This window comes from Juglans microcarpa x Juglans regia, chromosome 2S (genome assembly GCF_004785595.1).
Source record: "Juglans microcarpa x Juglans regia isolate MS1-56 chromosome 2S, Jm3101_v1.0, whole genome shotgun sequence".
NCBI lineage: Eukaryota > Viridiplantae > Streptophyta > Magnoliopsida > Fagales > Juglandaceae > Juglans > Juglans microcarpa x Juglans regia.
In genome coordinates this window covers 2,606,106-2,633,192 of record NC_054597.1, presented here as the reverse complement: position 1 = coordinate 2,633,192, position 27,087 = coordinate 2,606,106, and the positions used below count along the sequence as shown (strand labels likewise).

Below are 27,087 nucleotides of genomic sequence, written 5' to 3'. Positions count from 1 at the left end.
AACTTATATTTAAAGCAGAATTATAAAAAATTATGTGTATATATATAATTTATCATTGAATAAATGAATACGTACATCTTAATTCATTTACCTTTTTCTGACATTGGCAGATATATGGAACCGATTATAAGGCATTAGGAGGGAGGGGCCTCAGCCTCTAGCATTAAAAGAGGTGAGAAATAAAACGTGGGTCAAAAAAGATTGAGTGAGCTACTGCAATTTGGGCTGGGCAGGGGTCATTACTTGTATGTTACTCCTGTTGACTGCGTAGGACGACCTTTATCTTTAATTTTTACAGTTGTTTTTTTCCCTTCTTTATACTTTTTGACCCTCAAAGGGGGAAGGAAGTAACAAGCAGAAGCGTAGAACTAAACACAACTTCTGACACTGCAGATATCATGTACACAGAGATGCTCTTCTTCATCAATGTCAGCAGCCAGCATGAAAGTATGAGTGTTCGGTTGTAATGTTTTAGATACGAAAAATATTTTAACCAAACGGATTATATAAAAAGATTTTTATGATTCGTCAGATTATAAAATTATTTTTATTATAAAATAAATTTAACGGATCAAATAAAATAATATCAATTTATAAAATTATTTTTATGTAATTCATTTATGAATATAAGAATACTCTTTAGAGTTTGTTAATTTAAAATTGTATAAATTATTTCAATATTAAACAGTTTAATGATTAGAAATACTCAAAAAGTAATTACACTATTTTTCTGGAAATTAAATGGCCAGCAACGACCGTTACTAATGTAGTCGTGTATTGCCATTTGGGGAAGAGGATTACTATTTACTCTAATAAACACCATATTACATGAATTACCAATTAAAAATTTAAAACCTCAAAAGTGAGAGTGGACCCCACACACAATTGTTTAAGGTCCCAGTCAACCAAATTTTGTAACCGTGGTTAAATCGCAGTTAAAACTTCCCAATATATTTGCACCTGACTCTCTCACTCACTTCTGGCGCTCACTTCTTTCAAAGTTTCCAACTTTCTCTCGACTCGAGCCTCATGTTTGTTAGAGCGAGAGGGGGCGCATGCGACTGCGAGCCTTCATCTGAAGTTGCAGCCACAGCTTGGTACGACTGAAGCTCGAGGGACGCCAAGTGTGAAGCCGCCGACATGACCTTTTTTTCCGCGAAGCAGCAGGTGTTTCCGGTGGACTACGAGGCCGATGTCTCGCAACGGCTCCTGGAAGCTTCGCTCTCCGGCGATCTGAAGTCCGCGATAGAGTGCATCGCCGATCCGTTCGTGGACGTGAACTTCGTCGGCGCGGTGTGCTTCAAGAGCAGGAAGACCGAGCTGGTCCTGCATGACGAATCGCCTATTGAGGTCCGCGTGGACTACGAGGAGTTTAAGACAGACGTCACCGCCTTATTCCTTGCTGTCCATGCGGGCAACGTCGACCTCGTGAAGAAGTTGCTGGTAATTGCTCGGTTCACTGCACCGAAGCTTGAGTTTTTTTACTGTTGCATTCGCATCGTTGATTTTCCTCCCATTTCGAAGCATTTTGAAACAGTTGCGTCTATTTCTTTTGCTTAGAAATTGTTGAAAGCGTGTATTTTTTTTCTCTCACCTGTTTATTTCTGCATTTTGGTGCTCAAATTTGTGATTCTCACCGATTTTGAATTCCAAAGTCGATTTTTTTTCTCTTTGTTTTCTTTTCTTTTACAAAATATCGAAAACGTTTTATGCTTTATCTTACTTAGTTGTCTATTTTATTTTTGCTGATTGAGCTTTACGTTTTGTATTCACATACTTGGTCGTAAGTATTTTAATTTGTGCTATTAGTTTTTTAATGTTTGCGGTTTTTGAAGCATATTCCGCGTATTTGTACTTACTAGTTTGTGATTCTCTTTAGTCATTTCTAAAATCTTCTTTTAAAAGTTCTTTTCAGAGACATTGGGTTCATGGAAACGGTTTCATTTCGTTTTTCTAATTTTAACCTAAAATATAATAAATAATTTAATCTGTTTAAATTTTAAAATAATAATAATATTAAAAAAATAATATTTTATTCAACTTTTATATAAAATCATATCATTTTGTTGATGATATGCACCCTTAAATTTTTTACAGTTGATGGAAACGAGAAGTGTTGGTAGTTGGTATTTGTATTCCTGTTCTGATAGACGGTAGATTGGCAGTTGATTTTTGCATTTGTTAGTGCATTTTTGTAATTGATAAAGATGATTTGTATTTGGCGGTTTTTTTTTTTAGATAAAGAGTTTTCTTTTGGATGACAGTTCAACTACACTCCACAAAACGTTGTACTATCCACTGTGAAGTTTTTATGCATTTATTTAAAACCACAAAAATATGATGGTCCTAATTGGTCAGCTTCCCTGTCAAGTTTATCCTATTGTTGAATTTTTTCATGATGCATGTAGTTGGTTGTCGCTGTGAGTGTTAATTTACTTAATACTAATTTTTTCTTATTTTAGTTTGATTCAGGAAGATGCACGTAATTCAACGTATTGAGTGCTTATTCATGGTTATGGTCGCTGGTCCACCCTTTTGTGTTGCTTATCTTTTTATTTTGTTATTTTTCCGTAATTATAGTTAAAGGTGAAGCAGATTATAAATCCGGCTTCAAACTAATTCATTTGAAAAGCTAGGTCTGTACCTTCAGATCCAAATTGGATCTGTGAGAGAGAGAGAGAGAGAATTGCATGATGGTCCTCAATGCATTCAAATTAATGTCTTTGGTTTTATCATTCTTGATTGGTCCTCAATGCATTTAGTTGTTTCTGACCTTTGGCTAGAGCGTGGTAATTGCATTGGTACACATACACGGACCACGGTGCATCCCATTTTTCCTTAATAATGACCTTAATGTACTGCCATGAGAGTTCCATGCTTTTCTGCCTATTACATCAGATTTGTTCCCCCTTTTTGTCTGCTTGTGGCCTTACGTTTTGCGTTGAATTGGTTTTCGGGATCTTTGTCTTCTTTGAGATTTTGAGCTTTTTTTTTTTATAAGTAAGATTTTGAGCAAATTGAAAGAAAAGAAAAGAATAGAATGAAATGTCTCCTACTGAAGTCTTGTCAACAGCTTTGCAATACTAAGGTTTGGTGCTTTTTAAATGATAGAACTCTGGAGCTGATGTGAACCAGAAACTCTTCAGGGGCTGCGTGACAACAGCAGCAGTGAGAGAGGGACATCTTGAGATTCTTGAGATCTTACTTAAAGCTGGGGCGTCACAGCTAGCCTGTGAGGAGGCTTTGCTGGAGGCGAGCTGTCATGGCCGTGCAAGACATACAGAGTTGCTCATGGGCTCTGATCTCATCCGGCCCCACGTTGGTCGACATGCTCTTGTCACCGCATGCTTCCGGGGTTTTGCGGATGTGGTTGAAACTCTCATGAAGGTAAAACATTGTATTCATATAGGCTCTCAATCACTAACTTCTTAGATACTACTGCAGACTGTTCCAGTAAAATTGAAATGAGCATTACATGGTTGCTTTTAATGTTAGATCATGTTAAGAAATTAATTGCTCCTCAATATCTTGATGAAATTTGTACAGTTTCTGCAGCTCTCTCCTCTAAGCCACAGTTCTCGGGTGTAATCTGTTAGTAGTCTGGTTAATTTAGTCATGTGCAGTACACTGATGTGTATTTGTCTTACCTGAAAATTTTGGTTTTGGATGTACTCTCCACTGTATTAAAAGCTTGTATGATATTTGTACTGACATTATTGCTTAATGGCAGTGTGGTGTAGATGCAAGTGCATCTGACCGGTTCCTGCTCCAGTCATCTAAGCCTTCTGTTCACACGAATGTGGACTGTACTGCCCTTGCTGCTGCCGTGGTTGGCAGGCAGGTTCCCATCGTCCGGTTGCTGCTCCAGGTGAGTCTTTTCTCAGTATTAAATATTAGAGTGATCGGGTACTGCACTTGCTGCCGCTGTGGGCTTCATCTATTGCATTTGATGGTTAAAATCTTTACTTATTAAAAAAAAAAAAAATCATTTTTTGCTATTAATTTCCCTACCCTTTCTGAGTATATAGATTTTGGTAAGTGTAAATGGATCTATAATATCAAGCAATTTAGATTCGAGTTGGTAATGCATGATTTGCACTGTAGACTCAATATGAGATATAAGATAGTCACAGACTTATTACTGTGTTTATCTTTTCATGATTACCTCTTCCCCCCTAACTTTGGGTCTTTTTCCTGGAATGAAAAAAAAAAAAAAAAGGCTGGTGTCAGGATGGATATCAAAGAGAAGTTGGGGGCCTGGTCTTGGGACGTGGCTACTGGGGAGGAATATCGAGTGGGTGCAGGGTTAGCAGAGCCCTACGCCATCACCTGGTGTGCAGTGGAGTATTTCGAAGTGAGTGGTGCAATCTTGTCTATGCTCCTACAACACCTCTCCCCCAATATCCCACATTATGGGAGAACTCTCCTTCATCATGCCATCCTATGTGGCAACGCAGGTGCTGTCAAGGTGCTCTTGAATTGCGGTGCTAATGTCGAATGCCCAGTTAAGACAGCCAAGAAAAATGAGTTCCGTCCTATACACATGGCTGCCCGCCTTGGATTATCAACTGTACTTCACTGCCTAATTGACTCTGGTTGTGATATTAACTCAAGGACAGATTCTGGGGACACGGCCTTGATGATCTGTGCAAAATATAAGCATGAAGAGTGTCTCAGGTTATTGGCCATGAACGGTGCTGATTTTGGCTTGGTAAATGTTGCCAATCAGTCTGCAATTTCAATTGCTGGGTCAAACCGGTGGTCCCTTGCTTTTCAAGACAGTGTGTTGGACGGAATAAGAGCCATGAAGATACCCAGATCCAGCAATATGTCTGTATTCTCTCCCGTAATATTTGCAGCCCAAGCCGGTGACATTAAGGCTTTGGAAATCCTGATTGGGTTGGGAGGATTTAATCTTGATTATCAGGATGAAAATGGTTTCTCAGCAGTAATGATTGCTGCTCTGAAGGGTCATGTTGAAGCCTTCAGATTGCTGGTTTATGCAGGGGCCAACGTAAAGTTGCATGACAAATACGGCCAAACGGCGATCACTTTATCAGAGTTACATCAGAGCCATGACTTATTTGAGAAGGTAATGCTTGAATTAGCGCTTGAAAAGGGCAACCGCAATCCTGGAGGGTTCTGTGCTTTACATTGTGCTGCTCGTCGTGGGGACTTGGATGCAGTCAAATTGCTTACAAGCAGAGGTTATGATGTAAACGTCCCTGATGGGGAAGGCTACACTCCACTCATGCTAGCGGCAAAGGAAGGTCACGGGGCCATGTGTGAGCTATTGATCTCACGTGGGGCCGACTGCAACATAAAGACTGCTAGAGGTGAAACAGCACTCTCACTTACAAGGACAACCGATGGCAGGAAAAATGACGCGAAACACGTGATACTAGACGAGCTTGCCCGCAAGCTAGTATTAGGTGGTGCCTACGTACAGAAACACACCAGGGGAGGGAAAGGAAGCCCACATGGGAAGGAGATGAGAATGATGGGGTCTGCAGGAGTGCTGCGATGGGGGAAATCAAGCCGGAGAAATGTGACCTGCAGGCATGCTGAGGTGGGGCCTAGCCCAATTTTTCGGAAGAACAGGAAGAAGGGTGATGCTGATGTACCTGGAGTGTTTAGGGTGGTGACCACAAAGAACAGGGAGGTGCATTTTGTATGCGAGGGTGGGCTTGAAACGGCTGAGCTTTGGGTGAGGGGCATAAAGCTTGTGACCAAAGAAGCTATTTTTGGCAAGCACAAGGATGCATAGATAGATGGTTGAGGATTAAGAAGTGGGCAATAATTTGTATGGTGTGGAGAGCTACTTCATCTTGAAGTATCTGCTTTTTAATTGTAAAGGGTTTCGCCGCCAGTAGTTGTAATTTTGTTCGCTGTAGTTAAAATTAGAAGTTATCTGAGAACGTGCTTTTTAAAAACTCTCAAAAAACCGGCTGATAAATAAAAAAATAATAACTAATTTATTTCTTGAGAAATAATAGTCTTCGCTGATTAATTTCTTAGAGCATTGGCAATGGTTATTGCCAAGTCTAAATTTTGGTTAGAATTTTAAATTTTAACTATAGCTTTAACATTTGATTATGTGAATCCACATTGGACTAATCATCTTAAAGTTAAAATAATAATATAATATTATATATTTTAATAATATTTTACCAAAAAGAAATTGTAATATCTTGCAAATATATTTTATATATTAATTAATAATTTAATTTTTACTTAAAATTATTTTTTCTAACTACCTGAGCCATAATCTGTCCCTCTACTTAAAATCAACTATTGTGTCCTACTGTTTGACATAAGCATATATATAATTTCAGACCATATAACCATCTAGGATCAAACAAAACCTTGGGAGACAAATGATATGGAGACAATGATCATCAATGTTCAGTAAAAGCTTATCCTGAATTTGAAATTGGTAATAATTCGAAAGGGGGCCAATTATAATTGCATATGAATTAAAAACCAACAAAGTGAAATTAAGAATGCTTTGACAACAAGGACAATGGGACCATCATGAAGTATATTTGCACTAGCTCCCTTAAAAGAGAGATTTGGGACCCTCATTCTTGAGGATTTGAGAGAATGCATTAAAGGAACTCTTATTCTTGACGGCTTCACCAGATGTCATCACCATTCTTCTACGGACAGTGTCAATTGGATAGGATGCAAGACTAACACCATTCGTGATTACCCAACTAAGAGCAAAGCCAGCGAAGAAACCATCTTGAAATCATCCAAAAAATATACGAGATAAAACTGCAAGTACAACAAGAAGTTGAAAAATGGCAGGATGATGCCAAATCAAATACCTCTAAACTCTTATATTACAGATAACTGGAACACAAGAGTACGTGTCTCGGCCGGTGAAAGGCAAAAGCAATCGAAGATACATTCCACAATAAATCTCATCCCATATAATCTAACCATTAGCCATCTCCCATCATACTAGATCAATCTCACATTTAGAGCAAATTATTTAAGATAACCATGCCTTTGACATACTGGTTCTTAGTAAGGTAACTTCAAATGTAAGTATGAAAGTTATCTCATCTCATATCCACATCGTGTGTAACAACCCAGAGAAAGTTCCAGCTATACTTAGAATTATACATTTAGTTAGAGCTCTTAGGAATCATGTGAAGTCACCTAGTAAGAAACAATGGTGGGTTTAAGAGCAATATAATCTGTTTGTAGAAATGTGGAATAAAGAAAGTATTTTAAATATGGGCTTGATTTTCCAAGCTCAACCCAAAACAAGAGCAATTAGGATTTCTTTGTAAAAAACCAGATAAATTAAATCGAACTATTGAACACCATTAACTAAAAATAAATAATCTTTCAAACCTTTAAGAGGAAAAGAGTCCAAAACTCTTAATCAATGCCTGCAAGCGTGAAAAGGTTGTTATTAGGTTTCAAATATTAAAAATCTTCCCTGTTACCTAATCGTTATAAAACAGGGTACTTCTATATTAAGCTGCGAAGGAAATAAAGCTTGATAGAATGGAAAGGAAATAAAGGAAGTACCTGGCGAATGTTGATACTTCGCGAATTTTAAGCTCTTTCTATGTGATCAAAGAACTATTTTGAACACAAAAACAAATATGGTAGTTGTAAGGAAAAATGTTGGTCCCACTATAGCATCTGCAGAGAAAATCTCCACTGTAGGCTGTGCAAACTCCTTAAATCCAACAGCCTATCTGAAATTTGGATTTGAACAAGCAAAGAGTGGCAAAAAATCTCACAATAAATCATGAAGATCACGGCAATAAATCGTGCGAGGCAATTTGGACGTGAAGATCACAGCAATAAATCGTGTGGCAAGAAAATTCCAAACGGCAACTCGGATTTAATAGCTCCAATTAGAAATCTTGTAATCTCACGCTCTGCGGCAATTTGGAGTGGTATTTGAAACTTAAACGTTGGATCTTCATAATTCCCTTGCACTACAACTAGAGAATGGGGGGTCAGATTTTTTTAGGGTTTCTTTAGCTTTCTCGAGAAACGGCTTCAATCGTGTGGCAAGGTTAGGAATCCGAACGCCAAGGCCCCCACCACCATTTTTCCCGACCTAAGTAGTAGCCTCAAATCCCAGCGTTTGTAGGCAGAGCACGAGACAGAATCAGAGAAAATACTGAGAGAAGAGGGAGATGAGAGACTCAGAGAAAATGCACAGAGAATAGGAAGAGAAGAGCGAGGAAGAGGGACTTACCGTTTGGCCTAGAAGAGGACAGGGAAGAAGACAACCAAGGGAGAGGAGGGACAAACGAGTGAGAGAAGAGGGCGAGGAAGTTTGCAGGTACGAAGATAGAGAAAAGAACGAGGGAAAGAGAGATGGGAAGTTGATGAAAATCATAAAATAATCTGATGGCCTGTGAAAAGTAACTCACTAATGTTGGAGAGTTCTTTGAGTGTTGAGCTCTTACAGCAGACAAGTCCTAAGGATTTTTTAATTGCTTTCATGATAAAGTGAGCTTTCGCCTCATGGCTCCAGAAGTGAATAAAGGTCGGGTCGGGCTTTGGTTTGAGACAACCTAAAACAATAAAGCCAATTTCCCAAATATAAGCCCATAATTGGAATATCATGCCTCGTTTATACACGGACTAGCGGCTAAAATCGGCCGCGCCCCACCAGTGCTTGTTTTATTCTTTCCCCGTGCTTACTGCTTAGCCCTAGTTCTGCCACCGAACCCTGTATTTTTTTGACCATCTGGATAACAAAAGCAGGGTTTTCCTCTATTATTTGCTTCATTCGCTAAAAGAGATGAGAGCGTTCTGTGCAGTCCGCTCTGCCGAGCACCTCTCATGTCTATCTAAAGGGCTTTTCACTACCTCAAGGTACTACTCCTGCCATGGTCCTTTCTCTGTTTTGTTCCTATTAATCTCTCTCTCTCTCTCTCTAATCTTTTTGTTAGTCTTCTCCATTTTGGTGCTTAATTAGTGTAGCTTTGATGGCTTATAAGTAAATAAGTAAAAATTCATTCTTGAATATCCGTTGGGGGCATTAATGGTCTTTGCTTTTGTGAGGTTGAGGCAAAGTATTTTATAGTTCTCTTTTTCTTCAACGTATGCTTGTGTATCTTTTAGATTATGGATACTGTTCATTTTTCGAAGCCAAATGATTCATGGGCGTCATTAGGTTGTGCCAATAATATAGTGGAGGGGAAGAAAATCCCGAATATTGTACTAAATAAGCACGAAATTTGTTCAGCCTTCATTCAATCTCTCGATTTTCTTTTGCTTAAATAGAGTTTTTTAACTGAAAATGAGGTTGCTTAGAGGGGTGGGAGTGAGTGATTGTGTAATATTGATAGTAATACTAAGGTGGTGCGACTTTTGAAGCATTTGAGGATGAGCCATAACGGTTACTTGGTGCTGATTAGCGGTGATGAAGTAGTGCAATGGTGGTGTGGTGTGAGGAAAACCAAAGATGTTATACTGCTAGAGATGAAGTGTTGCATGAACTTCTGTTAACACATGTATAGGATCGAGAGAGATTGTTTTCAGGAGGTTATATCAAAGCACTCTGGTGAATGCAAGTGGGGTTTGACAGATGGGAGGTATTAAGTAGGTATAATTCTGATTTAATTTGTTTGTTGTGAATTATTTTGGTAATTTAACAGGGTGACAGATGGTTTTGAGTTACTGGATGATACAAATGATTGTAGTAGCTAATGTAACTGAAGCTGCAGATCCCTCACACCTTCCTGTCTATCTCCCTTTCTATTTATTTTGTTTTCTATTCGATTTTCCTTCTAAGTGTGGAAAATTTAGATTTTTGTTTGATCTTATTCAGGATTCGACTTCCATTTCCTGCAAAACTCTTCTCCTGCAAAGCAAAGTTCGGTAAGCAAGTTCATTTTCTTTCATGTAGCTTATGTGGGGCTGTTGTAGCCTCCACGAGAAAGCCTTCTTTTTGGATACGATAGCAGTTGGTTCTGTCATCATTATTTTCTCTCTTATGATGTTAAGCTTCTTTTTTGGATATTATGGCAGCTGATTCTGGGTAGATGGATTGTTCAGCTTGAAAGTGGTGCCTCCAACCTTGTTAGCAGCAGAAAAAGAAGAAGCCAAGGCTGTTTTGACCCTTTTCTTAAAGAAACAAGGATTGAGCAATGCAGTTGCAGCAAGAACCATCAACAAGTCAGACCTTTTCATTGACCACCTTGTCTCAAGGCTTCATTCTGTTCATAAATCTCGATATCTAGTAGGTTCGATTTCAACATATTGCTGCTTCTCTCGATCCACAGCTAACATCTATAATTCTCAATTGAGTCTTTGCTAATCACATCTCCCTTTAACATGACAGGACGTGAGCTCACAACTCTTGAGATCAGGGACGCTCTTATTCCATTCCTTGAAGCCCTTCTCGAAGAGCATGGAAACTTCATGGTAGATGTAGTGGAAAACTTTCCATGCCCACCTGTTAAAGAAAAAACAGTTGTGCCATTTTCTCAGCCCAATCTGACGCTTGACTCTAAGAAGCTAAAGGCCATCTCTCGAGTGAGTGAGACAGACCCAGCTGGGAAGCTTCGCCCTCATGTTCTCTATCTTATAGAGCTTGGTATGGATCTTGAGCAGATCAAGGGAATTACACGAAGATTCCCAGCTTTTGCCTACTATAGCTTGGAGGGAAAAATCAAACCAGTGGTTGAGTTTCTTCTTGAGCTTGGTGTACCAAAATCAGATATTCTCACCATCCTCACCAAAAGGCCTCAGTTGTGTGGAATCAGTCTCTCCGAAAACCTTATACCCACTATGACATTCTTGGAAAATTTGGGTGTGGACAAGAAACAATGGGCAAAAGTGATATATCGCTTTCCAGCACTTCTCACTTATAGCAAGCAGAAGGTGGAGACCACTGTAAAATTTTTTTACGAGATGGGCCTCTCAGCAGAGAGAATTGGTAAGATTCTGACACGCTGCCCACACATTATTGGTTACAGTGTGGAGGAGAAGTTACGGCCAACTGCTGAGTATTTCCATTCTTTGGGGGTTGATGTTGGTGTTCTTCTCTATCGTTGTCCACAGACTTTTGGTCTTAGCATTGAGGCCCATTTGAAGCCAGTGACAGAATTCTTTTTGGAGAGGGGATACAGTATCAAGGAAATTGGGACCATGATCTCAAGATATGGAGCGTTGTATACTTTTAGCTTGTCAGGGAATTTGATACCAAAATGGGAGTACTTTTTGACCATGGATTATTCCAGATCAGAGCTAGTGAAATTCCCTCAATATTTTGGATATAGTTTGGAAGAAAGGATTAAACCGAGGTATGCACAGGTGAAGGAGTTGGGGGTTTCAATGCTGCTGAACCAGGTGTTATCACTGTCGGGTAGTGACTTTGAGAAGACTTTCAAAAAGAAAGTGAAGAAAATGCTCCCTGACAAGGATACGAGTTGTAGCAGCAATGACATTCGTTGAGGCTGGGTACAAGAAGGTTTGAGGTTTGTATGCAGATTTATAACTGAACGTGGTACACTATTTAAAGCATCGTTGTGGGGTGCAATTGCCTGGTCAGAAACAAATATTGGTGTCGTAGAGTGAGCATAAGAATTATTGCACTGTATTGGAAAATTTTGATCATGCAGACAAATCTACAGCTGCATTTGCAAGTTTTGGCCATGTCAGTGCTGTTGTGAGGCTTAATAAAGTTTCTTACATTTTGGTGCATGCAAGAAAGGGGATGAAGATCCATCTACCATCCCCGGTCATCTCAATCCCCCGCTGCCCCTACCCCTGGCGGGGTGAAGGACTACCTGCTTGGTGGTGCTATATATTCTCTGATGATGAGGCATTAGGAAGTATGGAAGCATAATGATTGTTTATTGAAATGGTATTCCATCTGATTCATTTCAATTCTAGCTTCCTAAGGGGTGTTGCCTAGTTCTGCGTCTCTAGTCATTGTATTGGTAACATGGCCTTTTGTTGCTTAGGAACAATCAAATTCGGGAAATTTACATTTTACTCTGAATTATCAGTTTTTTTTTTTTTGCATCCTAAACCAATAAAACTACATTTACTTTCTTGATTTATTAGATTTCGATTCAAATGAAGGAGATCTCCTGTCATAACCTGTTATGATAACTATAAAGAAAAACATGCCATATTATTGAAAGTGCTCGAATTTTTTGGTACTCGCCCTCAATTTAAACTGATCTAGGATTATTGCCGAATCGGTAACATTCATAGAGGGGTTCAAACTTGAATGACGAACAACCCAGATCCAAAGAATTCAATTGTTTAACCCAATGAAAGAAAGGAAACTGTTCTGCTCGCAGTGCCTTTCTTACAAGAAGAGAGCCTTTAGGCGCCATGTGGGTTGCTGGTTGCTTCTTCAAAAAGCTCAAGAAAGCTGAGCTCACTTGAGACTGACATCCCCGCCTTTATTGATTGTTTCTTTATCTTTATCATATTTTTTGAAAATTAATTTTATATATATAAAAAAAAAACTCTCACATTAGATTATACATCTTTGAACTAAATAATAATAAAATATAATTTTTTTTCCTAATTTATTTTCTTGATATGCTTCAAATAAGCAATTATTAATCCCGTTTAGCCATCTTTGGTTTCTTTGTTTGCATTGTTGTTTTGAGATAGAAAGGGTAGGAGAGAAAAAACAGTAAAATAATATTTAGATAATAAACAGTGTTTCTTCAAATTCATAGCTATGCAAAATTTTAAAATGCATAATCCAATGCAAACCAATTTGAGGAGACATTATACAAATATAAAGATGTATAAGCCACTACCAATGCTTAAATCTTATAATATCACGTTCAATAGAAGATGATATGGTTATCACGTTATTTGATAGGCATAATTTTTTATCTTTTATAATTATTGCAAGATACTTTAATTATAATATGCCCAAATATAAATTGGACTTTTTTTTTAAAAAAATTGTAGCACTTGTGTTCATTTCCTCTAAATCCTAGGACCACCACCTAGAATGAATATACTATCTCATGACTGTGCGTCTCCTCTTTTTTCTTTATACAAACATTTTGTAAACTTTTAAAATAAATTACCTTCTACACAAGGCTACGAGTTTCTATCTCGTTTATTTTCATAATTATTTTCATTTCATTTCATTTTATCTCATCTTATCTCATCATTACAATTTTTTCAAATTCTCACATAAAATAAAATAAATAATTCAACATTTTCAAATCAAAAAACAAAAATAAAATTAAAAAAATATATTCTAATAATATTTTATTCAACTTTTAACTTTTATTTTAACTCATTTCATCCCATCTCATTTGCAAAAACAAAGCCTTATGTGATAATTATTTTGTAAAATTCACGTGGCTATATATGATATATAAATTTGTTTTACAGTAAAAAGAGTTGCGTGTTTTAATGTATTACAATAAAGCACATTAATTTATAAATTTATTTTTATAAAATTTAATTGTAAATTAAATATTTATTATTTTAAATTACATAAAATTTAGAATAATAATATATATAAATATCAAATGCACAAGTCTCATATGATCCTTTAAAAAAAATGGATCTATTATTATAAAAAAAAAAAAAAAACTTATGGACTTGGGCTCCTTGTCACCCCTGATTACCCAAAGATCTAACCTTCAGTGACCCAGTCCTGAAAAATTAAAAACGAAACAAAAGTAAAAATTGTACTGGATCGCAGCCGAAACAGAACTTCTTTTTCTTCGCCCAAGCCCTAGGCCTAGCTCTCTGTTCAGGGTTTTACAGGTCGAATTGTTTTCCTTTCCTTTTTATATTTATATTTTTTAAATGATATTATTTTTTTCAGATTTATTTAGCTTTGATTTCCAATTTATTTTTCAGAGCTGAATGATTTGGGTATGAAGAAGGTAATTCCCAGAAAGACGTAGAATGACAAGCCAAGCAGCCGTTTCTTTCAGTGGCAACATAAAAGGCACTATTTCCATATTTTCTGTCTCGTATTTCATAGCTCATATTTTTTCATTCATTGCGAAAACCCAAGTTACTTCTTAATTCCATTTTAACACCGTCTTGTGAGCATAATTCTCAAATTTTGGGTGCCGCTGAAGCGCGCCGCATGATTGTGGCATTTGCTAAACGACTAGTTGTGTCTTTGATGGGCTTTTATGCGAAGATTCTGGAATTTTTCCGTGTAGTATCGGTATCCAATTTCTTCTTGGGAAGGGCTGCAAAGTTGCAAGTAACATGGAATTTCTGAAAAAAAAAAAAACCCATTATTCTCCGCTACTCTCCCACTGTGTTAATTTTTTTTTTTTGATGTTGGGAACCTATCAAGGACAGTATACCTTGGTCCAGCACATACTCGAAACTTTTCTTACGCATGGTTAAATCGTTTTCACCGGGGGGGGAGAGGGAGGCGTGGTTCCAAAGGATCGTTTGCACCGAGGAGTTGAATCTTGAATTTTGAAGGGAGTGATACCCAAGACCAAGGCCTTCACCACTTGGGCAACCATTTGGGGATAAAACTTGCTCTCCCACTGTGTTAAAACTTGCCATAGTAAACCCCTTGTGGACCAGTTGACAAGTTACCAACGTGCGTTGCTCCTCCAGTCAAGCCATCCATCACTCCTCAAGTCAAGCTCCCTTGATTCTCGGTCTCTACTATATGAAAACATTCCTTACGTACTCTGTAATTAATGTGTAAATATCTATATGATCTCCAGAATTTATTCCCTCTGTTAATTTCCTTTTCTACTGTCGTCATTTACGTGTATAAAGCCATGTATCATTTTGAATCAAATAAGACAAGTTTAATACTTTCTCTTTATGGTATCAGAGCCCTAGGCTCTGTCTTCTTTCTCTGTTAGTTCTTCAACCATGACTGAATCAAGTGAGGTCACGGTTATGTCCAATAGTGGAAATTCTTCCTCTGTGGGGAACCCAAACTCTTCCTCCCACATGTTGTCTTGATCAACACAGCCACATTTATTCCTCATAAACTTTCGAAATGAGGAAACTATTCTATGTGGAACTCACAGATGACAAATCTTCTTCTCGGGTATGATCTCATGGGATTTGTAGATGGCACTCATCCATGCCCACCAGCTGATAATCCAGAGTACAAAACTTGGATTCGGCAAGATCGAGTACTGCTCCTTGCCATTCAAACAGCTGTCACTGGACCAGCAGGTCCGATTGTATCTCGGTGCAAAAATGCTGAGGAGGCCTGGCGTAAACTCAAAGCTACCTATGCCAATAAATCTAATACTCGGATGGTTGGTCTCATTGACTCCCTCACCAAGGTTAGTCAAGAAGGAAAGAGTATTTCTGAATTCATGCAAACTGTTAAAACCATTATTGATGATCTTGCTATGATTGGGCACGACTTGAGTGATGGAGAAATAGTAGTACACACACTCAATGGTCTCACCAATGACTACAAAGAACTCAAAGCTGCTCTACGTGCGAGAGAATCACCCATCTCCTTTGAAGAATTAGTTGAAAAGCTTATAGACTATGAAACAAGTCTCAAGCAATTAGACCCAATAAAAGAAGAATTTGTTATCACTGCTCAATTCTCACAGAAGCAACACAACAAGAAAAGCAGAAGCGGCAATTTTAATACCTCTCAAAAACAATCAAGATATGGAGGGAACAATAATGGCTATCCAGGGAACAACAACAGTCAATTCCAACAAAACTCATATGGAAACCGTGGGAACCCAAATTCCTCCAACAGTTCGTATAATCAAGGATACTTGCCCAACCATTCTAATCAGAACTGGCGGCCCAACTTCAATGGGAATCAATCTCGAGTCGTATGTCAATTGTGCGACAAACCCGGCCATGTTGCCAAAGTTTGCAGGTCTCGTCCCTTACCCTCCATTTGGCCACAGGCCAACTTCACAGCTCATGAGACTTCAGGTAATCAGTCGGGTTGGATAGTTGACTCAGGGGCATCTCATCACATTACTTCAGACTTGCAAAATCTCTCCATTTATTCTGAGTATGGTGGCAATGAAGATATTGTGGTTGGCGATGGTAATAACGTATCTATTACTCATATAGGATTTACCACTCTTAATTCCTGTGATTCCACTTTTAAACTCAACAATGTTTTGTGTGCACCCAAAATCAAGAAAAATCTTCTCTCTGTCTCTCAATTTTGTACTCATAATAATACTTCTATTGAATTTTTTCCTGGTTTCTTTCTTGTGAAGGATCTAACCACGGGGGCATCCTTGGTGCGAGGCCAGAGTAGAGGAAACGTATATGAGTGGCCGACTTCAGTGAGCAGATCATTCTCTTCACCACACCCTTCGGCTCTCACAGCTACCTGTTCCAGTTCTCCCCTCCCACCATCAGTCTCTGGCACAGTCGCCTTGGTCATCCGTCCTCTAAAATCCTTCATCAAATCATTGCATCTCATCAATTACCTTCGTTCAAGTCCAGTTCATTTTCTAATTCTTGTAATGCATGTTTATGTAATAAAAGTCATAAACTTCCATTTGACTCTTCTTCCTTAACTTGTTCAAGACCTTTGGAAACTTTGTTTATGGATGTTTGGGGACCTGCTCCTCTCCTCTCTTTTGATAATTTTCGCTATTATGTTATATTTGTGGATTATTTTACCAAATATACTTGGCTTTACCCCATAAAAAATAAATCCGATGTTACTTCCGTTTTTAAACGGTTTAAATCTCTTGTTGAAAATTACTTTTCTACAACAATTAAAACTGTTTACACAGATGGAAGCGGTGAAGCCACCAATCTTGGTCATTTTCTCTCTTAAGTTGGAATCCAACATCTCAAATCTCCTCCCCATACCCCTGAACATGTGGGCACTGCTGAGCGTAAACATCGTCATGTGGTTGAAACTGCTCTTGCCTTGCTTCATCATGCGTTTACTCCCCTCAAATATTGGTCTTTAGCCTTTCAAGCTGCTGTTTACCTCATCAACCGTATGCCCTCTCCGGTAACCTCCAACAAATCTCCTTTCTCTCATCTTTTTAAGCAGCCACCTAATTATTTATCTCTAAAAATCTTTGGTTGTCTGTGTTACCCATGGTTACGACCTTACTCCACTCACAAACTCCAACCACGATCCCGTCCTTGTGTCTTTGTTGGTTACTCAACTCCACACCATGCTTATATGTGCCTTGATCCCTCCACAAATAAAATCTTCATATCTAGACATGTAGTTTTTGTGGAAACTACATTTCCTTTCTAGAGTAACACATCTCGTACTGAGTCGCCCCCAATCTTGCCTTCCCCTGCTACTTGGTTATCCAATTCACCTCATGATCCTACCCAAGTATTCATTCCAGTATCTTCTCCTAACATCTCCAAGTTACCTGTTATCTCCACTACTCAATCCTCCTCTAACTCATGTGGTGAGTCGCATACTTGCAGGACTGACTCTTTGAACCAGGACACCTCATGCACGCGTTCCCTCTCCACGCCTTCAACTCGGGATGCATCCAATTCCTCACAGGTACGTCCCTCACCTTCTATAGCTGCCCCCTCCCTTCTGCTCCAGCCGAACCCCATCCTTATAATACCAGGCTACGTAATCATATTACCAAGCCAAAACAAATTTTTGATCTTCACATCACCACCACCACTCCCACCTCCGAGCCCTCCACATTTAAACAGGCCCAGCAACATTCCTCCTGGCGTCAAGCCCTGAGCGATGAATACAATGCATTACTCTCCAATCACACCTGGTCCCTTGTTCCCCGAACTTCCACACAAAATGTTATTGGATGCAAGTGGGTCTATAGAATTAAGAGGAATCCTGATGGGTCCATAGCTCGTTATAAAGCTCGCTTAGTGGCAAAGGGCTTTCATCAGCGACCTGGGATATACTTTTCTGCAACTTACAGCCCTGTTGTTAAACCTGCAACAGTTCGGATATTACTTACTCTTGCTGTCACTAACCGTTGGTCACTTCGCCAACTCGACGTGAATAATGCGTTCTTGCAGGGCTCTTTATCTGATGAAGTCTTCATGGAACAGCCACCTGGCTTCACTCACTCTGACCTTCCTGATCACGTTTGTCACCTCCGTAAGGCTATATATGGGCTTCGACAAGCCCCTCGTGCATGGTACCATGAACTTCGCAATTTTCTTGTCTCGGAAGGCTTCACCAACTCTCAGTTCGATACCTCTCTGTTTATGCTCCACTCTTCCAATTCGGTTATTTATCTCTTGGTTTACGTTGATGATATCATCATCACTGGGTCCTCTGCTGCTCATGTGAATACTTTTATCACCATTCTCGCCAAACGATTCTCTCTCAAGGACCTTGGTAATCTCTCATATTTTCTTGGAGTTGAAGCTCAATTTACCTCTACCGGCTTATTTCTGTCTCAAAGGAAATATGTCAATGATCTCCTGCATCGAGTCAACATGGCAGATGCCAAGGCTGTTTCTACCACTCTTGCTGCTACTGAAACTCTCAAACTGTCTGATGGCTCTCCACCCACTGATGCTACTTTGTATCGTCAAACACTTGGGTCGTTACAATACCTCTCTCTGACACGTCCTGATGTTTCCTTCGCTATCAACAAGCTCTCTCAATTCATGCACTCTCCATCAACTCTTCATTGGTCTGCAGTTAAAAGGCTTCTTCGCTATCTGGTTGGAACTCTTGACTATGGCATCATGCTTCGAACAAACTCTCCTCAGACTCTACATGCGTTTGCGGATGCCGACTGGGCAGGTGATCCTAATGATCGAACTTCTACCTCTGGCTATGTTCTTTTTCTTGGCACAAATCCTATCTCCTGGAGTTCTAAAAAGCAAAAGACCGTTGCTCGATCTTCCACTGAGGCCGAATACCGGGCCATCGCCTCTACCGCTGCTGAAGTGAACTGGGTAATGAACCTTCTTCAAGAACTGCGTGTACCAGTATCCACTGCTCCTGTCATCTACTGTGACAATGTAAGTGCTACGTATGTTTGTGCCAACCCAGTATTCCATTCCCGTATGAAACACATAGCCATCGACTTCCACTTTGTTCGTGATCAAGTTGCTACAGGTCGTCTACGTGTTTCCCACGTTCATACTTCTGATCAGCTTGCTGACTCACTCACCAAGCCACTGCCTCGTCTACACTTCCAAACTCATCGAACCAAGATTGGTGTCCTCAAACGGCCAGTCAATCTTGCGGGGGCATGACAAGTTACCAACGTGCGTTGCTCCTCCAGTCAAGCCATCCATCACTCCTTAAGTCAAGCTCCCTTGATTCTCGGTCTCTACTATATGGAAACATTCCTTACGTACTCTGTAATTAATGTGTAAATATCTAGATGATCTCCAGAATTTATTTCCTCTGTTAATTTCCTTTTCTACTGTCGTCATTTACGTGTATAAAGCCATGTATCATTTTGAATCGAATAAGACAAGTTTAATACTTTCTCTTTACCAGTTGCTTTATATGCGACATACACAATGTTCTTAACTAGTACTTGATATAATCAAACCATTTCAAAAGTTATATCACATGCCATCCCGTTGGTGTGTGACTTGATGATTAATATTTAACTAATATGACCGAATCAATAACAGAACTTTCCACCCGATATTCATACAGAAAGCACTTGCTGGGCTGAGACGTATAAATCTTGAAGGTCTGCGTTGGAGGGTATTTGATGCCAAAGGCCAGGTTGGTGTGTACCATCTTTTTTTGGGCTATATGCCATTAGTTTGGCAGATTATAATGCTAGAAGACCTTTATGTATTCTAGCTGGGTTGGAGAGAAAATGTTCTTTTGTTATTTGAATTTTGCCAACGATGCTGGTCTTTCTACTCCCCTTTTGAGGAAAGAAGTAGCCTAGTTGATTAGCAGATTATTACGAAAAAAGTCAGATTTCTATCTGCTGACGAGTCTGCTTCTTTATGTTATTTCTGTTAAATTGTTCTCAACTTGATGGAATCAAATCGCCTATTTTTAATGATGATGATAGCTTCTTTCGTAGGTCCTTGGCAGGTTGGCTTCCCAAATATCTACTGTGATTCAAGGGAAAGATAAGCCGACATATGCTCCAAATCGTGATGATGGGGATGTGTGCATTGTGCTTAACGCAAAGGATGTCTGTGTCACAGGGAGAAAACTCACAGACAAGTTTTATCATTGGCACACTGGGCAAGTAACACACTTTGAACCGTAGCCATTATTGGAAATGGGGGAATGCAAGATTTAATTATTTTACTTTTGTTAAAGTTGAGTGTACGAGTTTGAGATCAAAATGAACCATTACCTAATTCCAATAGTGAATTTGGAATCTTGTTATTTTGTATTTAGTTGTTCAACATCTCCTGAAGCAAGTATCTTAACATTGAGCCTGTAATTATATATAAAAGATCTTGTTGATGATCGGTGATGAGACTAGAAAGTTTCCTTTCCTTGCTTTAAGTGCCACTTGAGACAAGGTAGACAGATGTTCAAATTAGATCTATGTAAAAAGGAAAATGTTCATTTAGCTGTCAAATTCCTCCCAAGTTAGGCCATTTTATGCATTTTGATATTGACAGTGAGCTGTATGTTCCTGTAGGTACGTGGGTCACCTCAAGGAAAGGAGCTTAAAGGACCAGCTGGCTAAAGATCCTACAGAAGTTATCCACAAAGCTGTATTGCGCATGCTTCCAAGAAACAAATTGCGTGATGTGAGTTTTGTTTAAGTAGAGAGAAATTGTATTTTATGCATTTCAATACTCCATAATTGAGAATAGTTTTTTTTATTTATTAAACTAACACTTGGATGAAAGTATGGTTGTAGCTCATGCTAACATTTCGTTGCATGTGCCCCTTCTTTAATACAATTGGTTTATTCGCATATAATGTTGCAAAGTGCCTTTCTATGTGTTTTTCTAGGCTCCAATTTCTGTTGTGGTTCTCTTTGGTCATATTTCCACCGTGTGCATTAGCTATCTCAATCGAATAATCTTACACTTCTGCTATCGATGTATGCAGGATAGAGATAGAAAATTGAGGATATTTGCTGAAAGTGAACACCCCTTCGGTGACAGGCCCCTTGAACCATACATCATGCCTCATCGAAGGGTGCGTGAAATGCGGCCCAGTGCAAGGCGAGCAATGATTCGAGCTCAGAAAAAAGCTGAACTGCAACAACAGAGCGGTAATGAGACAAGGAAAGGTAAAAGGAAAGAAGTTAAAGCAGACGTGAGTTCGTAGAAAGTAGTAGTTGGAGCATGTTGGCATTCCTGAGAGAGAGCACTTTCTGATCTTTTGTATGTAACCTCCATAAATCACTCAAAGATCCACCATCATCTACATTTGGTGGTTTGCACAATCAAACAGTGCATCTTGATCATCTGTCGGATCCCTCTGGTAGTGCCGCATGATGTTTCCGCTGGCATAAAAGAAGCACCAGTCAGTCTGACAGCATTTGCCAGCCCCCAGCTCTCCAATGGACATCTTTGCCTCTTCACTTGCGTAAAATCTTAATTTTGATGTTGCTATATATAAGACTGAATTGTTGCAGCAGTCGTGTTTCAGTCGAATCAAGAGTTCTGGCTTCAATTGAGAGATTGAAAGGCACATAAAATCACTATTTATTAGCCATTTACCTGTTTATCCTTTTAGGTTTGGGATAATAATCTTCTCCATTTAAGTGAAAATGGATGGTATTAATTTAGGCCCCATTTGGTTTCACAAATGATCACAACCCATCTCATTCAATCTTATCTTATCTCAACATCTAAACATCAGTAAAAAATATACTATTTATTTTTAATTTTTTAATTTTTTTATCTAATCATTATAATTTTTTTAAACTTTCAAACAAAATACAAAAAATAATTCAAGTTTTTTTAATATGAAAACAAAAATAATATTAAAAAATTGAGTAATGCTAGGTATAAGTCTTAAATAGACAAGTTCATACAAGCTATTTATAAAAAAAGTGGACTCCATTAATAAAGAGTAGCTTTTTTTTAACACTTTTTTTTTAGGTGGAGTCGACTTTTTTACAAGGACTTATATGGAGTCTGTCTATTTTGAATTTGTACAAATCATTTCTCAATATCTTTAACTAAAATTATTTATTACTGTTTACAAATTATCTTACCATTATTTACATATTTTTTATTTCATCTCATTTCCTCTGCTTAGGGTAAAATATGAGAGACGAGATCTCAATTATTTTACTTGGCAGTATAATATGAAATGACCAAGATACCCATTGTGAGTTACTGTATTCGACTTTATTTCTGTGCCACTTTTGACCGAGCTGGGCTGGCCGAGAACGGGCATAAATACAGGCCGGATCTGAAATTACCGCGTTGTAAAATTTTCAATAGCTGACGCAAGCCAAGGCCTTGATTATCGACCCAATGCTGATCGGAGTAATATAATTGAGTTCGATAACCAGATCGGATCGACTAAGCCCAACCAGATAAGTATAACCGAGTCATCCCGAGTCGGATCAGCCGGTATTTCACAAAGACACTGCACTATTCAGAGCGCTCTCTCTCGCTCTCTCAGCGCGACTGATTTGGTATCCCCGACCGAACTCAGAAACATGGGTTCGTTGGAAGCTCTGATCATTCAGATACAAGGGCTGTCGAGCAGCGCCGGAGATATCTCCCGCCTCCACGTCATCCTGAAGCAATCGGAGGACTCGCTCCGCGCCGAGTCGACTCGGTTGTCTGCGGTTCTTAACGAGCTCGACCCGTCCACGCACTCTCTCGGATACCTCTACATCCTGTGAGTCCTGCTTCATTTTTCCAAACAGTATACTTTCTTCTTTTGCAGTTTTATTTACTTATTAATAATTTTTCTAACTGAAAGCATTTGGCATGTGTTAGGGTTTAAGTATTTAGTTAAGCTGAACCGGTTGGCTGGTTGTGAAATAAAAAAAGGGAACAAAATAGATGAGAATTTCAAAAAAGATTTGTATAGCTATTCATCTATTTTCGTATAAAAAACGAAGGATCAGAATTAAGTTTTAGGAATAGTTTCATTACTCTCAATTAGGTGAAATTTAATTAAAAAAATTACGAATGTTTTGGAACATTTTTCGGCCAAGCAAACGAGGTACAAGTTATAGAGAATAATGTTACTTCATTTCATCAAATACCAATTTATTTGAGACCCGAATTTTGGCGTAATTATCATATTGCATTTGATTCTGATTTGTAGATTTTGTAAAATTTTGGATGTTGAAAGAAATTGACCTCTATGGAGTGTGGATTTGTGGTGACAGAGAGGCTTGCACATCTGCTCCGATTTCGAAAGAGCAAGCCACAACATTGGTTCCCTACATTGCTAGATTTATCAGTTATTGTGTTCTGGAGCAAATTGGTTTGGTGCCAGATAAATGTATGTCCCTTTACCCTTAGATTTTATTCTATTTGATGGTCAAGACTTTAATTGAATCACCTGTTTATACCCATTGATGTAGCTAATTGTTGGGGTTTCAGTCATATCTGTTTGTAAGAGGCTTAAGGACCAGGTTTTGCTACTTGGAACACCAATTCGGGGGGTGGCTCCGATGTTGACTGCTGTGCGGAAACTCCAGCATTCCTCAGAACATTTGACTACTTTGCATCCAGAGTTTCTTCTACTTTGTTTATCGGCAAAGTGCTATAAGACTGGCCTTTCCATTTTGGAGGATGATATCTCTGAAGTTGATCAGCCAAGGGACCTTTTTCTCTACTGTTATTATGGGTGGGCTGCTTTTTCTTCTTAGCATTCATTTGACACCCATATCATACTTCTCACTTTTGTGTTGTGGTTCTGTTCTGTGAACTCTTATTGTTTTGTTGGACATGTTGTCATGTCCTGTTTTAACTTCTTGGTAATATTTCTGTCTTATTCATTATTATATTTTCTAAATGGGCATATTTTGTAGGTTTTTGGGAAATCACTTGTTTTATTGCATACTTACTTTCTTGATGTTCATGGTGATCTAAAGAGCATCTACTGCCTTTGTGAGTGATGAACTTTTCAAATTTTTTCCAGGGGAATGATATGCATAGGACAAAAGCGTTTCCGCAAAGCACTGGAGCTTCTACACAATGTCTGTTGTCTATGTGCAACTTGTTCAATTAGCAATTATTGATTGACATCTTAAAATTTCTATGCGTGTGAGAATCCTGATTGCTTATGGCTTAATACAGGCTGTTACTGCTCCAATGTCTACTATAAATGCTATAGCTGTTGAAGCTTACAAAAAGTACATAATGGTTTCTCTGATTCACCATGGACAGGTATGCTCTTTGTTCGTTCCTACCTTTCTGTGAAAACTTAAGGCATGAAGGCTATTGTTGGAAATATGATCAAATAATGCACAATTGGAAAGAAATTTTGAGCAAGTTTTGCCATCACTCCCTTGTAGACTTGTCAAATTATCTTTCAAATTTTTTTGTGGCAGTTTTCTACCAGTCTCCCTAAGTACACCTCTTCGGTAGCTCAGAGACTTCTAAAGAACTTCTGTCAGGTATTTCTTAAATTAAGTTGGGGATTGTTCTTAATTCCATGAGTCCTCAGGTTGGTTCGGTGGCTATTACATGTATATTTTTTGTTGGACTATGTTTTATATGATTGATACCCTTGCTGAGTATGGAGTTATGCATTGTTGTATTCACATTGTAACATTGTGTCTGTGTGTGAACTACCACTATGATAAGTGGCGTTTGGCCTACACTTCTGCCGTGGGAGAAAAGGTCTATTTGTGGCTACCAAATTCGGGCTCTAACATCCCAACAAACATGAACTAAGAGATGCATACGTGGGATGGAGAAAAAAGCTACTGGTCACACCCACGGTTGTATTTGTTTCTATAGTATTGGATATGGACCATTTCTATATTTGTTTTCTGTAATTTGTCTTATGAGCTTACCATTGTGATTCTTTACCTGCTTTTATTAACATGCTTCATGGAATGTCTTTTTCCGGGTTTTTCTTTGGTTGAACTTCATTATATGGTTAGGTTTGTTGACTCAGTATAACCACCTAGAAGGAAGTAACTGCACTTGTCCACCTGCTCCCATTCTTGATCTTTTTTTTTTTTTTTTTACCTGACAAGTAACCGAAGATTTTATTAAGAAACGTGAAAGGCAAAGTCCAAGTGCACAAAAAGTATACAAGAGGGAATGCCAAACTAGAAATAGAAAAAGAGATGAGAAAATCATGAAATCTCAACCCATTAAATCTACAGAAGCTGCCCAAAGAAACAGTGTATTGAAAAGCTGGATCTTTGAGAATCTTTTCCAATTAATATGTATGTTCTTTTTATAAGCCAAATTATGTTTATGCTATTGTTTTTATTATTATTATTTTGCTTTGAGCAGCCCTATATTGAACTCGCAACTAGTTATAGCACTGGCAAAATCGCAGAACTAGAAGCATACGTTCAGACAAACAGGGAGCAGTTTGAAAGTGTGAGTTCTCTATCATACATAATTCGTTCTGCACTTTCTAGTGTCTTGGTTAGAAGCCTGAGATTAGACCAAATCATGTTGTATAAAAAATCACACTTATGTTTTACGGTTACTTAAGTTCTGCCTGAATGATTGGTTATCTAAAGGTGGCTTGAAATAATTTCTTTCCAGGACAACAATCTTGGACTTGTGAAGCAGGTTGTATCATCCATCTATAAGCGAAATATCCAGAGATTGACTCAGACATACCTGACCCTCTCCCTTCAAGACATTGCCACTACAGTACAACTGAATAGTCCCAAGGAGGCAGAAATGCATGTCCTGCAAATGGTAGTTTCTCTGCAACTTTTTATGGTGATATGATTTAAATTGTCATTAATGTTTCTATGCCAAATTTTAGATTCAAGATGGTGAGATATTTGCAACAATCAACCAGAAGGATGGAATGGTTAGATTCCTAGAGGATCCTGAACAATATAAGACCTGTGAAATGATTGAGCATATTGATTCATCCATCCAGAGGTATGCCAGTGGTATTTATATACATTTCAGAGGATATCTAAGAGGAAAAGGATAGTCTCGATATCACTATCTTCCAGAAGTTTACTTATCAAAAAAAGAATATCTTCCAGAAGTACATGAGTTTGATGTCTTTGCCCTCAATGTGCTGTCGGGATCTTGATTTCAGTGGGATAGGATTGAATGAATTTTGAAGAGTAAATCTCATAGGTTATATAAACCCCCTAAAATGGTACAGTGATAGTTCCAAGACAGGTTTGAACTTTGAAGAGCTCTAAAGACAAGAAAATTGTAGTGCAGAGCCCATAATTTGCTCTGTTTGCTACCTTTTCATTTCTTACAATATCTTTTTTTTTCTCGTTTCATCCCATTGTAATGTACATTTTCGACCTTCTGCTAGTGTCATATGTTCACAGCTATAATTTAATTGTGGGAAAATCACCTCCAGTTCTATACCTATTTTTTTGTGACAGGATAATGGCACTGTCAAGGAAGCTGACTACCATAGATGAACAGATCTCATGTGATCCTTTATACCTGGCAAAGGTGAGCCATCACTTTTATTTTCATGTTCATTGACTTGTTTTGTAAATTACTGCTCACTAATTGTCAGTACATGCATGCATATTTTCAGGCTGGGAGAGAGAGACAGAGATTCGACTTCGATGACTTTGATACTGTTCCCCAGAAATTTAACTTTTGAAGTAAGCTTGATTGGCCATACCTAGAAGTGGTTCATGAATCATGCTTATAAGCATTGCACCGGACCCCTGCTTAATCTGATCTGTTGGCTCCTGTTGTTCAAAAAGTTGGGGATCTTTTCTTTCGTTTATTTAATCCCAAAATGAAAAAGAAGTGGATATATATGTGACATTTTTTTGTTATTAGCCGGTTATGAAGGTTTTAATTTTCATGTATTCAAGTATCTTCTGTTTCCTGCATCCTTCCCTAGGATGTTTCACTCATTATGCACATTGCAAAATTTTGACGATAAAAAATGAAATTCTGAAGGCTTGCAAGCTTATCTCTGTGAAGAAAAACTAGTCTTTCAACCCATCGTGGGTATGCAATTTCTATCTTAGGAGTTCTACTTCTATGATTCAGCCTGATGAAAATCATGGTCTAGCTCACTGGAAAGCTGATGAAAAAGACACGCACGAAAAGAACTAGGGTGGGTAAGTTCAATATGCCAGAAAC

The 27,087-nt window shown here is 38.5% G+C and overlaps 4 protein-coding genes and 1 long non-coding RNA gene across 9 annotated transcripts; 4 read left to right on the top strand and 1 right to left on the bottom strand.

The window, feature by feature from the left end:
- The first annotated feature begins 956 nt into the window (after positions 1 to 956).
- LOC121253634 (ankyrin-3-like) lies at positions 957 to 5,990 on the top strand. The gene is made up of 4 exons (XM_041153625.1): positions 957 to 1,443; positions 3,112 to 3,387; positions 3,731 to 3,868; positions 4,220 to 5,990. Exons 1-4 carry the CDS (start codon positions 1,141 to 1,143, stop codon positions 5,765 to 5,767), a joined length of 2,265 nt encoding a protein of 754 aa, XP_041009559.1. The 5' UTR covers positions 957 to 1,140; the 3' UTR covers positions 5,768 to 5,990.
- A 1,940-nt stretch (positions 5,991 to 7,930) lies between these two features.
- On the bottom strand, positions 7,931 to 8,400 carry LOC121251401. The gene is made up of 2 exons (XR_005938013.1): positions 8,231 to 8,400; positions 7,931 to 8,101 (listed from the first exon to the last, which is right to left on the bottom strand). It is a non-coding gene; the product is annotated as an uncharacterized LOC121251401 (long non-coding RNA).
- Positions 8,401 to 8,639: 239 nt separating this feature from the next.
- Positions 8,640 to 12,049, top strand: LOC121252809 (transcription termination factor MTERF5, chloroplastic-like). 4 transcript variants are annotated; one of them, XM_041152629.1, is made up of 6 exons: positions 8,641 to 8,856; positions 9,361 to 9,589; positions 9,815 to 9,864; positions 10,015 to 10,229; positions 10,328 to 11,508; positions 11,635 to 12,049. In XM_041152629.1, the coding sequence occupies exon 5, from the start codon at positions 10,408 to 10,410 to the stop codon at positions 11,440 to 11,442; it is 1,035 nt and encodes a 344-aa protein (XP_041008563.1). In that variant the 5' UTR covers positions 8,641 to 8,856; positions 9,361 to 9,589; positions 9,815 to 9,864; positions 10,015 to 10,229; positions 10,328 to 10,407; the 3' UTR covers positions 11,443 to 11,508; positions 11,635 to 12,049. The 4 variants fall into 4 exon arrangements, with proteins under 4 accessions (XP_041008564.1, XP_041008563.1, XP_041008560.1 ...); XM_041152630.1 differs by lacking the exon at positions 9,361 to 9,589 and having other exon boundaries at positions 8,640 to 8,856; positions 10,015 to 10,225; XM_041152626.1 differs by lacking the exon at positions 9,361 to 9,589.
- Positions 12,050 to 13,675: 1,626 nt separating this feature from the next.
- LOC121253677 (50S ribosomal protein L13-like) lies at positions 13,676 to 21,630 on the top strand. Of its 2 annotated transcripts, XM_041153684.1 has the most exons (6): positions 13,676 to 13,746; positions 13,843 to 13,930; positions 19,557 to 19,630; positions 19,944 to 20,110; positions 20,520 to 20,631; positions 20,939 to 21,630. In XM_041153684.1, exons 2-6 carry the CDS (start codon positions 13,891 to 13,893, stop codon positions 21,158 to 21,160), a joined length of 615 nt encoding a protein of 204 aa, XP_041009618.1. In that variant the 5' UTR covers positions 13,676 to 13,746; positions 13,843 to 13,890; the 3' UTR covers positions 21,161 to 21,630. The 2 variants fall into 2 exon arrangements, with proteins under 2 accessions (XP_041009618.1, XP_041009617.1); XM_041153683.1 differs by lacking the exon at positions 13,676 to 13,746 and having other exon boundaries at positions 13,794 to 13,930.
- A 741-nt stretch (positions 21,631 to 22,371) lies between these two features.
- LOC121253080 (COP9 signalosome complex subunit 3) lies at positions 22,372 to 26,914 on the top strand. Its single transcript, XM_041152973.1, has 11 exons — positions 22,372 to 22,693; positions 23,193 to 23,308; positions 23,410 to 23,656; positions 23,951 to 24,008; positions 24,109 to 24,198; positions 24,363 to 24,428; positions 25,282 to 25,371; positions 25,543 to 25,701; positions 25,772 to 25,893; positions 26,364 to 26,436; positions 26,525 to 26,914. The coding sequence occupies exons 1-11, from the start codon at positions 22,509 to 22,511 to the stop codon at positions 26,591 to 26,593; spliced, it is 1,275 nt and encodes a 424-aa protein (XP_041008907.1). The 5' UTR covers positions 22,372 to 22,508; the 3' UTR covers positions 26,594 to 26,914.
- Positions 26,915 to 27,087: the final 173 nt, after the last annotated feature.